Consider the following 13331-nt stretch of genomic DNA (forward strand, 5'->3'; position numbering starts at 1 on the left):
CAGAATCGCCAAAAATGCCCCTCGCCAATTCCCAAAGGGTGCCTGGATGCACAGCAGGGCCACACAGGCTTCCCCGAGAATAAAGCCTGCAAGCAAAGCACTGCTCCTCCCTTGGGGGGCTCAACTGCACCACCACTTAAAGCTGCCCGCAGGCCCGGTGTTTTTTTTTTCGTTTGAAAGGAACACTGAAGTGGTTTGTAAACATTGCGGGATTACTAGCGCAAACAGTAGTCTGGAGTCCATAGGCCATGTTTTGACCACGCTGCGTTTACATGAATCTATTTAGTAGAAAAATCAATTCACAAATGCTGTCCCTCTCTGCATCCTCACCCGTTTTCTGTGGCGTTTTCGTATGACTCCGGAGGAAATTTGACTGCGCTACTGCAAGGCTTGCTGATCTTCCGACAGAGTCAAGTCGACCCAGCATTTAGTCCGCCGACGAGTCGTCGCAATTCGTTCACTCAGTTCTCTTCACAAAAGCACTGTGCAAGCGCACATGCAACACTTCACTGACTTGTACGCTAGTAGGAAAATCTAAGTCCACTTGAACACTGGAGAAGAGTCAGCGAAGTCGATATAAGTACTAAGGAAATAAAATCAACTGGTACTTTTGTACAGCGTAAAACTATGGTGTAGGAAGCACTTTTTTTGCGCTGGGGGAACAAGCACACTGGTCAGCAGCACGACCACACATCTGCGAACGCTTTTCAGTTTAAGAAATGCAACTGCTAGATATGAGATGTGTAAATTTGGGGGGCGCTTACTGCACGAGCGCTATACAACAAATAGTCACATAAGCTGCTTGAAATGCTAAAACCAAAAAAGTACACTGGTTATACTGCAGCAGTGCTGGACTGCGGCTGAGTGGTCTGGAGCGCTAGGCATGTTATTTTGCAAGTTCGAATGAGCGAAGTGTCTCTTTTTTTGGGAGGGGGGGGGGTTCCCGGTTTCAGCCTATGTTTTCTGTACTGAGTTCACCACTTTTAAGCTGTAATGTTCGCTGCTCCACGAGCGAGTTCGCAGACCGCGCGCAGGCTGACACTGATGCGCTAGCGAGTTCTTGTTGGCGTGCTGTTGCCTAAGCGCCGACTGCTTGCGGGCAGTGGGCACAGGCCAGAATCAGCAGACCCTTGGCCTGGTGCGAGCACGCTTTGTACGATACAGGCATGAGTGAGGCAAGCTCCAAATATGGGGGGAAAGCGCATGGCCTTTGAGCGTCTGCGGTGACGCGGAGGGCAAGCATCCACTGCGTAGGCCTCGGCTAGTGATTGCTACGATTCCAAGCCGCCTTGGGAGGCTTATCTTAGCCATTTTACAGCCGACAACATGGCAGAAGCACGGTACGACAATTACTGAGATATCGAGAATGCCCATCCAACGATAACGTCTGATGTCAAGCATGTTGTCTTACAGAACCGAAACCTGTTTAAATGCTAATCTTGGACATCATCCAATCACAGTGCACCTCCTCCCGACGTCGCAGCGTTTAGTTGGTGCTGCCGCCGCAGACATCGCATAGTAGTTTTTATTCTTTCGGGCTTTATGAGATAATTACTGACTTGTCAATTAGATAAACGACGAAGAGTGTGTTAATTTGAGCCAGTCTACACAGTGCAAGCAAAAACGGGAGCGCGACAAATTCACTTCAGTGTCCCTTTAAAGGCGTACCAACACAGAATTTTCGTATGGCGGTTTTTTGCTGCCATGGCTGCCTACCACCCCAGTAATCGTAGAATGGCACGTCAGTAGGTCCATCGCAGTGTGAATAATTTGCAGCCTCATTTATTCATATCAGTTTCCACCAAATGAAACCGACGTGGCTGCCACGACAGGACGGCGCTTGCGATTCCACCGTTCATGTCGCACCACTGCCGGTATGGACGCCCAAACTGGCCGTGGTCACCACGCACACATGTCGTCGGTTCTGAAACTTCAGCGTGCATCCACAGGAACCCCGATGTCGGGGCCAGGAGCAGATGGCACTGCCTATGCCAAAAGGGTATCTGTTCCCAACTTTCTTGGGCGTGCAAACATTAAAATGGATTTAAACTGTTATATTGAAACTTGCTGGAAGATATCTCCATATACGAAAGAAGCCTTCTTACAGTTATCTGACCTCTGAAATTCCGTGCCAGTACTCCTTTAAAAAAATGTATATTCTTGGCTGGATTGCATTGCCAGGAGCTAGTTCTTGTAAACAGGGCAATGTTGCTTTATGTTTACACTTGGCTGGTCATTGAGCGGGATAACGAAACAACCATTCCAGCACCTAGTGGAGTGCAGATAACATAAACCTCTGAACAGCTGCTGGGACTTGTACCACTTGGCCTGCAAGTTCCTCGGCTGTGCCGCCAAGTTGGCGGGGATGAGCACAGAGCATCGATAGTCTGCACTGGGCGTGCTTGGGGCACACCGCAGCTTGGCTCATCTGCCACTGTCGCATCCACACCTACACAAAGTTGACGCTGCCCTTGCAGGGATGGCCATTCAGCAGTGCTGCCTTGATCTGTTTCTCTGTGCAGCCCATGCACACACCGGAATGTATGTTTAACAACTCCATCATTGCACTCAACGCGCACCACTGCAGTCGCAAAGTTGCCCTTTTCTTTCTTTAGGTGCGCAGTACCCTAGGACCGCACAATGTCTGTCCGCGTCCGTGCGCATAGCATTTACAATCTCAAAAAATCGCACAGGCACCGGCAGGATTCAAGCCTGTCTGGTAGACCAGACAGAGTTAGTGTCTGCTGTCTTGCCCATTGGGCCACGACCGTGAGTTAGTACTGGAGAGTCACACGGCTCACTCCCTCGCCTGTAACGGTGCGGAGTACCTTAGGACCTCCAATGGCCGCCCGCACGCACACCACCACCCAGCAAAATTCGATTTGAGCCAGGAGTTGCAGTTTCATTTGGCAAATAATCAAGGTGCAACTCGTGGCTCCAACTGAATGACGGTTGGGGCGCGGATCGGATGTCACTCGGGGTGCAACTTGGATGTCATTTCGAGTCCCCTTGCTGCGCACCCTCGCCATCATCCCCAAAGTGGAGATGCTGCCATTTTTATAAATTAGGGACATTAAATAGCAAACGCTACACCTCTGCTGTGAGGAGCGCCATTGTGGAAGGCTCCAGATTAATTTTCGACCACCTGGGAATATTTAGGTAGTGTGTGCCAAAATCTCAACACACTTTTGCCACAAACCAAAAAAAAAAAAAGGATTTCTAACATTCAGTCAAGCAATACATAATCGGGAATTTGCTTTGATGAGCATTTCAGTATTTAAAATTTTCTAATAAAATTAAAAATTCAGTATTAACTTTAGGCACAAATCCAGGTTTTAGGCACTGAACACGGCTGTTTAGGCAAACATAGGCACCAAATACTGTCGCATTTACTTTGGCAGCATTATTTACGGCAAATTTTTGGATATAAGTGAAAACAGTGGGCAAGCCTTTTGCTGTAGTAAAGTAATTTTATTTTCTTCGTGAAAATAAGCCACACGAGGGTTGCTATTTTAACACATTTACATGAAATGCAGGGCGATCTGACAACAAAGGAGGCTTAATTAAAAGCCATTACAAACCTGACCCGTCTCGATGATTTGCTGCTCGAATTGTACCTCCTTTCAGTCGATAACTGCGCGCAAAAAAATAACGTTCAACGTCCACTATAGCTGGGGGAGTGTGCTTGTACTTCGGGACGCTCCATGACCCGATTCCACCTGGAATATCGCAATGTTTGCTGCTCAGAACCTTCGGCAGTTCCTTTAGCACAGGTAATCCTGGAATTTTATGTCTGACAGAAATGGCTCTATCAGCAACCGATCCTTCGGGGATGGTGGCGGGTCTGTCCTGGACCTTTGCATAGTTGGAGCGGTGCCCAAGCTCTCGGCTGCGGAAACGCTTTCTGCAAAGACTGTGAAATAAGCACACGAATGTGCCACGTCACATTCAAGTGTAGCGTGGTGTAAATAATTTGGGCCGCAGCGCTTTTGTCGACTGCAAAGCTGTCAATGCCACCGGCGAGTCCTTTTGAAGTTGTTTGCCCTTGGCATCGGGGTGTGACAACGGGCTCTGGTAGAAGAGGCACGATCGGTAACTGCTGCTTCTAGACACAACTGCACCTCGAAGAAAGATGTAAAGTGCAGGTGTTTATTTGTTGACAGAGCAGCTCTTCACAACCACAAAGAACCCCACGAATAGTACAGGGAAGTGCAATAATTCCGTACAAATTACTCAGCTATTTGGTTCTGCAGAAGCAGATGAGTAGCGAAACTACAGGAACAACAACATTCGGTAATTATATATATACCGATTATCAGTACTCGACAGCAGGCAAGATCCAGTGCAACTAATCCCCTTAATGCAAGGTTTCCAAATGCCCTTGAAGGCTACCCGGCACGGCAAATGACTGCTGTCACGACTAGAGTGCTCGAAAAGTGCCGAGATGCTCATTCCTATAAGCTGCATTTCTCCTCCTTCACCCCAGACTTGCTGCATCTTGCCAGCTGGCGGTGTACACGTGACCGGCGGATTACAGTGCACTTGTGCGTGGCGTTACCTTAAAATCTGGTGCGTGAGCACTTCAGATTAACAACAAACATCGTCCTTGCGGACCACAGCACACAAAAAAGGAATTTGAGGCGCTGAAAAGCCCACATAGGCCCATATAGTCAAAATAGGCACCTACAGGCACAATAAACTATTGCTTAAAATGCTCCCCTTCCCTTCGTTAATGCTTATTTGTTAAATAGGTTTGATGCGGACTCCAGGAAAAGATGGGCATTTTGCCTTAAGTCCTGGTCCCTTGTAATGAATAGCAAAGGTCAGTATGCTTTTTTTCCCTGCATGAAAGACGATGCACATGTGTGGTGCATTCCGTGTGCTTGTTCTTTTGCGACGCCCGTGCCTGCTGCCCCTCAGGCCCTCCCGCACACCGGGGGGTGCAGTCATTAGACGTGACCTAAACTGAGCCAGGGATGCGCTCGACGACAGTACAGCTGCCCACCAAGTAAGTCTCCCTCAAAGGTCGTGGGGAGATGCTGCCAAAGTCTGTCTCGGATGGGTGTCCATAACTACGCCCAGCTGGATCAGCCCACACGTGGTGAGGAAGTGCAGTTCCTCGCGTTCTGGACGAGATGTGGCGCACACAGAGGCCCGTCCTCCCGCCTGCACAGCATGGCGGCCTAGGGCCGGCTCGCAAAGGGTCAGCACACACGGGTGCCCCGATGGAAGTGCACTGCTGAACTCCTAGCAAAGAACTCTCTTAGGTGGGCAATTTTGTGCAGAAAAAGGTCGACAGGACTAGGCCGCCGTAACCGTACCAGCCACACAGCGGTGCCTGAAGGATCTTGCACGAAGGAGTGGCTTTGTTGCTCGAGACAACCTACCACACAACCGCATGGCCGCTGTTCGCAGGCTCAACTAGCCGCAGTAGTAGCACTAGTGGTTCGAGGGAAAGGAAGTGCCCTGGAATATTGCCGAGCCCAGCTGCACACAACCCAGTCGGGGGAGGGGCAGTGAAAGGATATAAGAAGTCGTGCCACAACTCGCATGTCTGTCATTAAGGCTGCGCAAAAAGGTGCCCCGAGGACCAATGCCGACTGAATCTTTAAAGGGGCCATGAAGACAAAATACAAGTTTGTTTCACTCAAAAGGTTTCATGTTTTGTAGTGCCCCCAGCGCTTGTCCAGAAGCAAACGATGCTTTATTCACTCACAGATTAATCAATTTAAGTTAAAATTTTGATTCTCCCGCCAAATCCAGTGTTTTCGTGACGTCTGCAATGACGTCCAATGTGCTGGGGAGCCTTGTTTACCGCTAGTCAACCTAGATGGCACCACCATACCACGGGGACCCGCTGCGGTAGCTCAGTGGCTAAGGTGTTGTGCTGCTGAGCACGAGGACGCAGGTTCGATCCCCGGCCACAGCAGCCACTTTTCTGATGGAGGCGAAAAGCAAAAATGCCCGTGTGTACGAGATTTCGGCGCACGTTAACCCTTTCAGGGTCACGGACGTACGTGTATGTCCCCTGCAAACACCTGCAAAATGGTCAATAACGTATATGTACGTCAGCGCTTGTATGTTTAAAACGCGCGCCTTTTTCGCCAACTTCTCTTGCTTGGCATGTGCTGCCACACTGCGGAAATACGTCAAATTATTTTCTTGCGCCGATGGCTCTTTTTTTTTTATTTTTTATGATTTACTTCAGCGGCGCACCGGCTATTGCTTGCGCATCCGGTAACGAGGGGGCGCGCTGGGTATCGCCCACCTAAGGCCCCTTACGCCCACCGGGCGCCTCGCTTCTTGCGCCTGTCACAGACCAAGGGCGCCTGCGAAACTGAAGAGGCTCTTTTCTCCTTATTTTTGTATTTTTTAGGAGCGGTGCGCCGTCTATCGCTCACGCATCCGGCCGCACGCGCGCAGGCGCAGCGGCTGGCTTTGGTATTGTCCTCCGGGCGCTTCCCGCTTTTTGCGCCCGCGAAACTGTCTACCTGATTTCGATTCACTCAAAAGGTGCCGGCTTGTTACTCTCTCGTTTTTATTCAGAATTATTTTTGTGTTACTCATGAATAAACCACATGTATGTAACAACACAAATGATTTTTTTTGTCACTTTATGGTCACCCTAAAAAAATTACGAATATTTTTTTCAAAATAGATTCATCCGAAGAATTTAAATCAGAAACAAAAAAAATCCACCATGGGGTGTCGCATTTGATGAAAAAATTGACTCACCAAGGGTTAAAGATCCCCAGGTGGTCAAAATTAATGTGGAGCCCTCCACGCGCATTGCCTGCGTTGTGTCGGCGCGTTAAACCCTACAATCAAATCAAAATCAACCACACCGCGGCGGGCCATTTTCTGCCTTTGTTTTGTTTTTGACGTATTTGTACCTGGCTTGTTTTGGTTAACGCAGAAAATAATCGTTTCGTAAAACATGGTGCTCGCTCGACAAATATGGTCACTTAATTCACAGCATGTGTGCAAGAAGTATTCAGAACATTGGATTGGGAGAAGGTGGGAGTAAGGAATAATGGAGAATACCTCAGTAACCTCAGATTTGCCGATGCCTTGCTAAGTAACTCGAGGGACGAATTCCAAAGCATGCTTTTCGCACTGGACAAACAGAGTAGAACCGTGGGCCTGAAAATTAATACGCAGAAAACCAAAGTAATGATCAATAACCTCGGGACAGCACAGCGGTTTCAGATAGGTGGCGAGGCAGTGGAAGCGGTAAACGAATATATCTACTTAGGCCAAGTTGTGACCCCAGATCCCAACCATGAGGCAGAGATAGTTAGAAGGATAAGAATGGGGTGGCGTGCGTACGGCAGGCATTCTCAGATAATGAATGGCAGCTTACCATTGTCCCTGAAGAAGAAAGTGTATGACAGCTGCATCTTACCGGTACTCACCTACGGGGCAGAAACTTGGGGGCTCACTAAGAGGGTTCAACTTAAATTGAGAACGACTCAGGTGTAACATTAAGCAGGGGTGAGACAGCTGAATCAAGTTTGGGAGCAGTTTTTGGAGCAGCAAAATCTCGATTTTGGAGCAGAAGAACCTTGGTTTGGAGCAGTTAACGACATTTATTATGTCACCTTAGGTGCCCAAAAAATCGAATTTTTGGCAACTCGGGAGGGGAAAGAGCACTTTTTAATCGGTTTTGAATGTATTTAACACTGAAACAGCCTCTTAATAAAGTTTTTCTACCAGAATATCACGAGGTACCGAATGCACTACCTTTTTACGAACCATTTTTAAATTCTTAGGCTCTATGTATAGATAGCATGGAGTTCCGTTGAAAATATCAAATGGAAAAACTAAGCAATTGTAAGTCATTTTTATTATCATGGGAATGCCGAAATTATTATTTTTGTAATCCCAGACTCGGCTTTAAGCACAAGTGTAGAGCCACGGCAAAAGTTGCTCAAAGCGAGGTGACAGTCGTCGCACCCCACCAGCTTTCCCATTTCAAACACTAAGGTGCCCGTTCACTACGATCATTCGTAATTTGAGTAACGATGATATGTTTAGCCATCTCCCTTTTGGCATTAAATTTCACTTCAGACTGATGAACCATTATTACTAGCGTGCAATAACAGCCCGTCCCGCTATCGGACACTGCTTGAACATTTTGCGGCGATGTGGCCTGCGCCGCCCCTTTTGAAGTGCCGACCGTCCCATTCCCGCCGCTCGCAAGCACGCTGTCAAAGGCAGCAATAACTCCGCGTTTCATAACAACGCAATGAGTCCGAAATTTCACTTCAAGTGCGAACCATTCGCGGGCACCGCGTTGCTTTCTATGAACTCCACCTTTCGAGTGGCGCAACTTCCCGTAACAGATCAAACTAAATGTAAACCTAGCCACCCCCATAACCAAAAGCACGGTAGAAATCTGCGAAGAGCGGTCTGCCTTAACTAGAGTGAACTAGCCTGAACTACGAGCAACTGCTTCGCCCGCTGGCCATGTTTTCCGATCCTCACCATACCAAGATGGCGGCGCCCCGTGTACGTACGTAATGTCGTTCTGGAGATACGGCGCTCAGAAAATTGCCGTTTTATCACTAACTTGAACAAGTTTTGTCCCCTCAGTAAGCATTAGTATTTTTATACAGGACTTTGCAATGATTTTCGATGGGAAAGCTTTAAAAACATACAGAATATAACATGTGCAACCCGACATTGTGACTTCCGAAAAAACTATTTCGGGGACCATTTTATGTGGGTTTTTTATTGAATGATCAGTAAATTAATTTTTACAAACAGCATCACCTTGGGGGTAATGGAAAATTATGTGGTCAGTAAGCATTTTTCCCCACTGAAACTGATGGGACCGTTAAAACCGTTGGCTCTCAGACTGTTTTGGAGCAGTTTGGCGCAATTTTACCAATTTTCAAGCTTTTGGAGCAGCCTGGAGCAGGAAAACAAATTTGTATCAAATCTGCGCAATATGCGCAGCTGTCTCACCCCTGATTAAGGTACAAGAAGAGAGCGGAGTGGGTCAGGGGACAAACGTGGGTTAAGGACATATTAGTAGAAATTAGGAAGAAGAAATGGACATGGGCAGGGCATGTAATGCGAAGGCAAGACAACCACTGGTCATTAAGGGTAACAGAGGAGGTCCCTAGAGAAGGCAAGCGTAGCAGGGGGCGGCAGAAAGTTAGATGGGCAGACGAGACCAAGAAGTTTGCGGGGATAAATTGGTCGCAGTTAGCGCAGGACCGGGGTAATTGGAGATTAATGGGAGAGGCCTTTGCCCTGCAGAGGGCGTACATAGGCTGGTGGTGATGATGACAATAGGTATTGCTTACTCCTGTTTCCATGCTCCCCTGCACGACTTGCGGTGTTTGAGTGCTAGTGAGAACTGTGTCAACAGATGGCAGGCCAGTCCACTTGCCCCACCCTGTTTGGGGGGCGGGGGGCCACTGCCTTTCGATACATGGCGCCTCGCAACGAGCGCACACGCTGAAAAACTCGGCATCGAAGCAGCCTCGGTGCGCGACTGCCGACGCCCTTTGCGCGGGCACTGACCTGATGCTGAGCAGAATGTACTTGTCCGGCACCAGGCCGTCCCTGCCGCCAAAGTGTCCCCGCCACCAGTCGGCCGACACCTGGCTGTAGAGCTGCAGCCGGTCGCCCCGCCGGAAGGACAGCTCCCGCTCCGACCGAGCGGCGAAGTCGTACTGGGCCCTCGCTTCCAGCACGTCCGACCCTGGCAAGGAGGAGGAGGAGGGGTTGCCACGGGACCTCACCCCACCCACCCGCCCAGTCGCCACACTTACTTCCAAACAGCGAGATGTCTGGCTCACTGGACAGGCCATCTGCACGGGGAGGGCACACGAGACTGTACCAACGGGACAACAATCCTTACACTGCTCCTACACGGAGCCAGCCCAGTGGGAACTGATGCGTCCGGACAAACAGCGCACACGAGGAAGCCCATGCACACATTTGGCCTCGCACTGCCCAGAGTGTGGCACCACACCCCTCTTTGATGACAATGTCGTCCTGTCCTAACAAAGCACCAAGAGAGATTGTACAGGCTTTGCACATTTTCCGCCACAATGAAGATTGCGTAAGCCACCCATCCTTAGCATTTTGTTAGACAAGGAGACACCAGATGAAATTACTGAGAGTGAACACTGTGTTTTGATGTTAGCGCCGTCGAATTGTTTCTCTTGCATTGTTGTACGCAGTGCTGTGGGGTATTAAAAGTCGTTTTTTTTTTAAATCAACATTTTAGTTGTTAGTTTAGCTGTCCGCGTTTCCATTCTGGCCTCCATTTGTCGACAGGTACGTCAGCAACACGGCCGAGTTGCGATAACCACTTGGAACGAATGGGCAGCACAGGACGGGTTCGGCCCTGATGTGCACCCACAGCGTCAGCATTCCCTATCGGCACCCGGATGCACGGACCACTTGCCTTCGTCGGATCCCAGCGACGTCGGCTCGGCCGCTGGCTCGACGGGCGGCTCGTCCCTGCACAGTCAGGGTGGGGTTGCTGTCAGACCGTCGTGCCCTCTGGGCCACGTGTGGAAGACGGGAGCAGTTCGAGTTCATTTTATTGGGAACTCCTCTGGCGCGGGGGAAGCGTGCAGCTCCAAGTGGTTAACGGGCGGCTGTAGAGGCCACTGGCTAATGCGAGTGCAGCTACTGTAGCGAGGGCAGTGTGGGAAGTTTCCCTGCTGCGTCCACTCACGTGTCCTCGTCGGGGGGCCCCTCGTCGGCGCTGAGGTACTTCTCGTAGACGAGGCCGCCGTCGTCGGGGAAGATGCGCTCCTGGTGCACAATGATGCCCTTGACGAGCTCGTTGACCAGGTTCTGGTATTGCACCTGGTCCTTGTCCTCCGGTATGGGCACCAGCGTGGGGCCGAAGCAGATGGCCAGGTTGTACGGGTCCATCATGTTCTCGTCGCTGTACTCCGACAGGTGGTTCAGGAAGGCAAACAGGTACCGTAGCACCACAAACACGGGCCGCGGAAAGCTCTGCACCACGTCCCGCACCTTGGCCACAAACTCCTCTCGGCACTCGAGCTCTGCAACCGTCGGTGGTGAACCTGACCACTCCGGTGCCAAGGGGAGAACTTTTCGGCAGCATTTGGCCTGGCGTACCCGCCACACTGACTACCACCTGCAGTTGCTCTTCTAGCGGAGAGACACTCCCAGCCTGGCAACCGTGGAAGACTGGACTGGGCGAATACGCCAGCCAAAACACTGCTCACTTTTTGCACGACTACACACCTTACCTCCACAGTATGTGCCACACTGCTGTGACCAAGCTGCAGCAAAACGACAGTGACGCTCCACTGTACAGCTGCCTGCTGTGCACACAGTGAATTTCTTTGTGCACTCAGCGCCACTGACTGCCTCGAGTGTCCCTTGCACACAGCTCCTGAGGCCAGCAGAGTTCCCAACAACATGCACTGAAACCGCCACCCTCTACTTCCGTCCTAGCATGGTCACAAATGAAGTTCGTGCACCCGCAAACTGCTTATCCTGTGCAAGTTGGTGTTTTCTCTTGCTCCCGGCGCACATTGGTAGACGGTACATCACACAGCGTAAACGGTACTTTCCAAAAACCCTCAAAATGCAGGACACAGCTGCTCGGTCACTCGCATCAGTGCACAGGTGATCCGCTGCAACAAAGCAGGGGAAAAACAAACTCCTTTCTTCGTCTTTTCTTCCTTGTTTTGGCTTCTTGTGTGATTTAGAGTCCCATATATATTGTTTGCCCCTGCCTTATGCCTCCGGGCCCTTAAGGCTTCAATAAATGAAATGAAAAACTGAGTGGCCCCAAATTTAAGACACTTTTGGGGCAGGAAACTTTGCCGACTTCATCAGTGTTGACGATGACGTCGTTGGCAACGAGGAGCTAACTGACGACGAGATCATGGCACAAGTCAGGAGCTCCCCTAACCCGCAATCGGAAGAGCACAGCAGCGAAGAGGCGGAAGCCCCTATAAAGCTGACTAGTTCTCAGGCCCCAGAGAACACCGAGGCCAAGAAAGTAGGGGTGTGCGAATACTCGAATATTCGAATACGAATCGTATAGTACATCCGCAAATAATTCGATTCACGAATCAAATATCCACTATTCGATTTTTCAAATAGTCGAGTGGAGTTTCCGAGTGGAGTTTCCGAACGTTCCCTGGCTTTGCGAAAGCGAGAGATGTTGCCGCACGCTAACGCACTGCTGCTACACCGTGTACTCGGCAAGTTTCATCCTAATCGCGCTTTTGACGAGCGCGCCTCGCAGGGGCCATAAATTTTATCTCGCTGCATGGAGTAATCAGCGATTGCGTCGATAAGATCTTTTTTTGAGCCGTCGCCGTTGACTCTGGCCGCCATTTTGAATCGTGCGACCGGATGTTTACATGTTAGGGCAGCTTCCGATAAAGACCGCCGCCGTTTTGACAGTGCTTCCGCCAATTTAAAATGAAAAGCGGTTCTGGTTGTTTTTAAAGAGACACTGAAGTGATTTGTAAACATTGAGGGATTACTAGCGCAAACTGTAGTCCGGAGTCCATAGGCCATGTTTCCACCACTCTGAGTGCGTTTACGCGAATTTATTTAGTAGAAAAATCAATTCGCAAATGCTGTCCTTCTCGCTGCACCCTCGCCCATTTTCTGTAGCGTTTTCGTGTGATGTCAGGAGGAGATGAGCTGGCAATTGGCTGCGCTAATGCACGGCTCGCCGACCTACCGACAGAGTCAGTCGGTCCAGCGTTTAGCCCGCCGGCCGCCGACGGGTCGTCGCAATTCACTCGCTCAGTTGAAACTAAGCCACAACACATTTGTGAATGGAAAAATGTGCCTTTCTTTACTTTGCTAGTTTGCACACTGTATCAAGCTCCAAGTCAAGGTCGCTTCACACAAGCGCTGCACAAGTGCACATGCGACGCTTCGCTGACTGGTACGCCAGTAGGAAAATCTAATGCCACTTGAAGGCGGGAGAAGAGTCAGCGAAGTCAATATAGGTACTAGGGAAATAAAATCAGCTGAAACTTTTACCGTACAGTGTAAAATTAGGCTGCAGGAAGCACTTTTTTGCGTTGGGTGAACAAGCACAGTGGTCAGCAGCACAACCACACATCTGCGAACGCTTTTCCGCTTAAGAAATGCAATTGCTAGACGCGAGATATTGTGTAAATTTACGGGACGCTTACTGCATGAGCGCTATACAACAAATAGTCACCTAAGCTGCTTGAAATGCTAAAACTAAATAGAAGTGTAAACTCATTATACATTATATACCTTATATTTCCCATGCTGGCAGTGCTGGCCAGCGGCCGAGTGGTTTGGGGCGCTAGGTACAGTTGAACCTCGTT

At 49.7% G+C, this 13331-nt stretch overlaps 1 protein-coding gene across 12 annotated transcripts in view; it reads right to left on the bottom strand.

Moving 5' to 3' along the window:
• LOC144159717 (SLIT-ROBO Rho GTPase-activating protein 1-like) overlaps nt 1–13331 on the bottom strand; it is a 104720-nt gene that overhangs the window by 15382 nt on the left and 76007 nt on the right. For 3 of the 12 annotated variants that reach the window (XM_077691408.1, XM_077691405.1, XM_077691407.1), the window contains exons 10-14: nt 10703–11039; nt 10427–10482; nt 9786–9824; nt 9535–9715; nt 1142–2514 (exon numbers count right to left, since the gene is read on the bottom strand). In XM_077691408.1, coding sequence (XP_077547534.1) covers nt 2220–2514; nt 9535–9715; nt 9786–9824; nt 10427–10482; nt 10703–11039 — 908 coding nt within the window. In that variant the 3' untranslated portion in view covers nt 1142–2219. Of the gene's footprint in view, nt 1–1136; nt 2515–3440; nt 4116–9534; nt 9716–9785; nt 9825–10426; nt 10483–10702; nt 11040–13331 lie in introns of those variants that run through there. The other 9 variants (XM_077691417.1, XM_077691410.1, XM_077691409.1 and 6 more) reach the window with 6 other exon arrangements.

The sequence above is a fragment of the Haemaphysalis longicornis genome, unplaced genomic scaffold, assembly GCF_048455015.1.
Source record: "Haemaphysalis longicornis isolate Haplotype H1 unplaced genomic scaffold, Haemaphysalis longicornis Haplotype H1 scaffold_10, whole genome shotgun sequence".
In the NCBI taxonomy this organism is placed as follows: Eukaryota; Metazoa; Arthropoda; class Arachnida; order Ixodida; family Ixodidae; genus Haemaphysalis; species Haemaphysalis longicornis.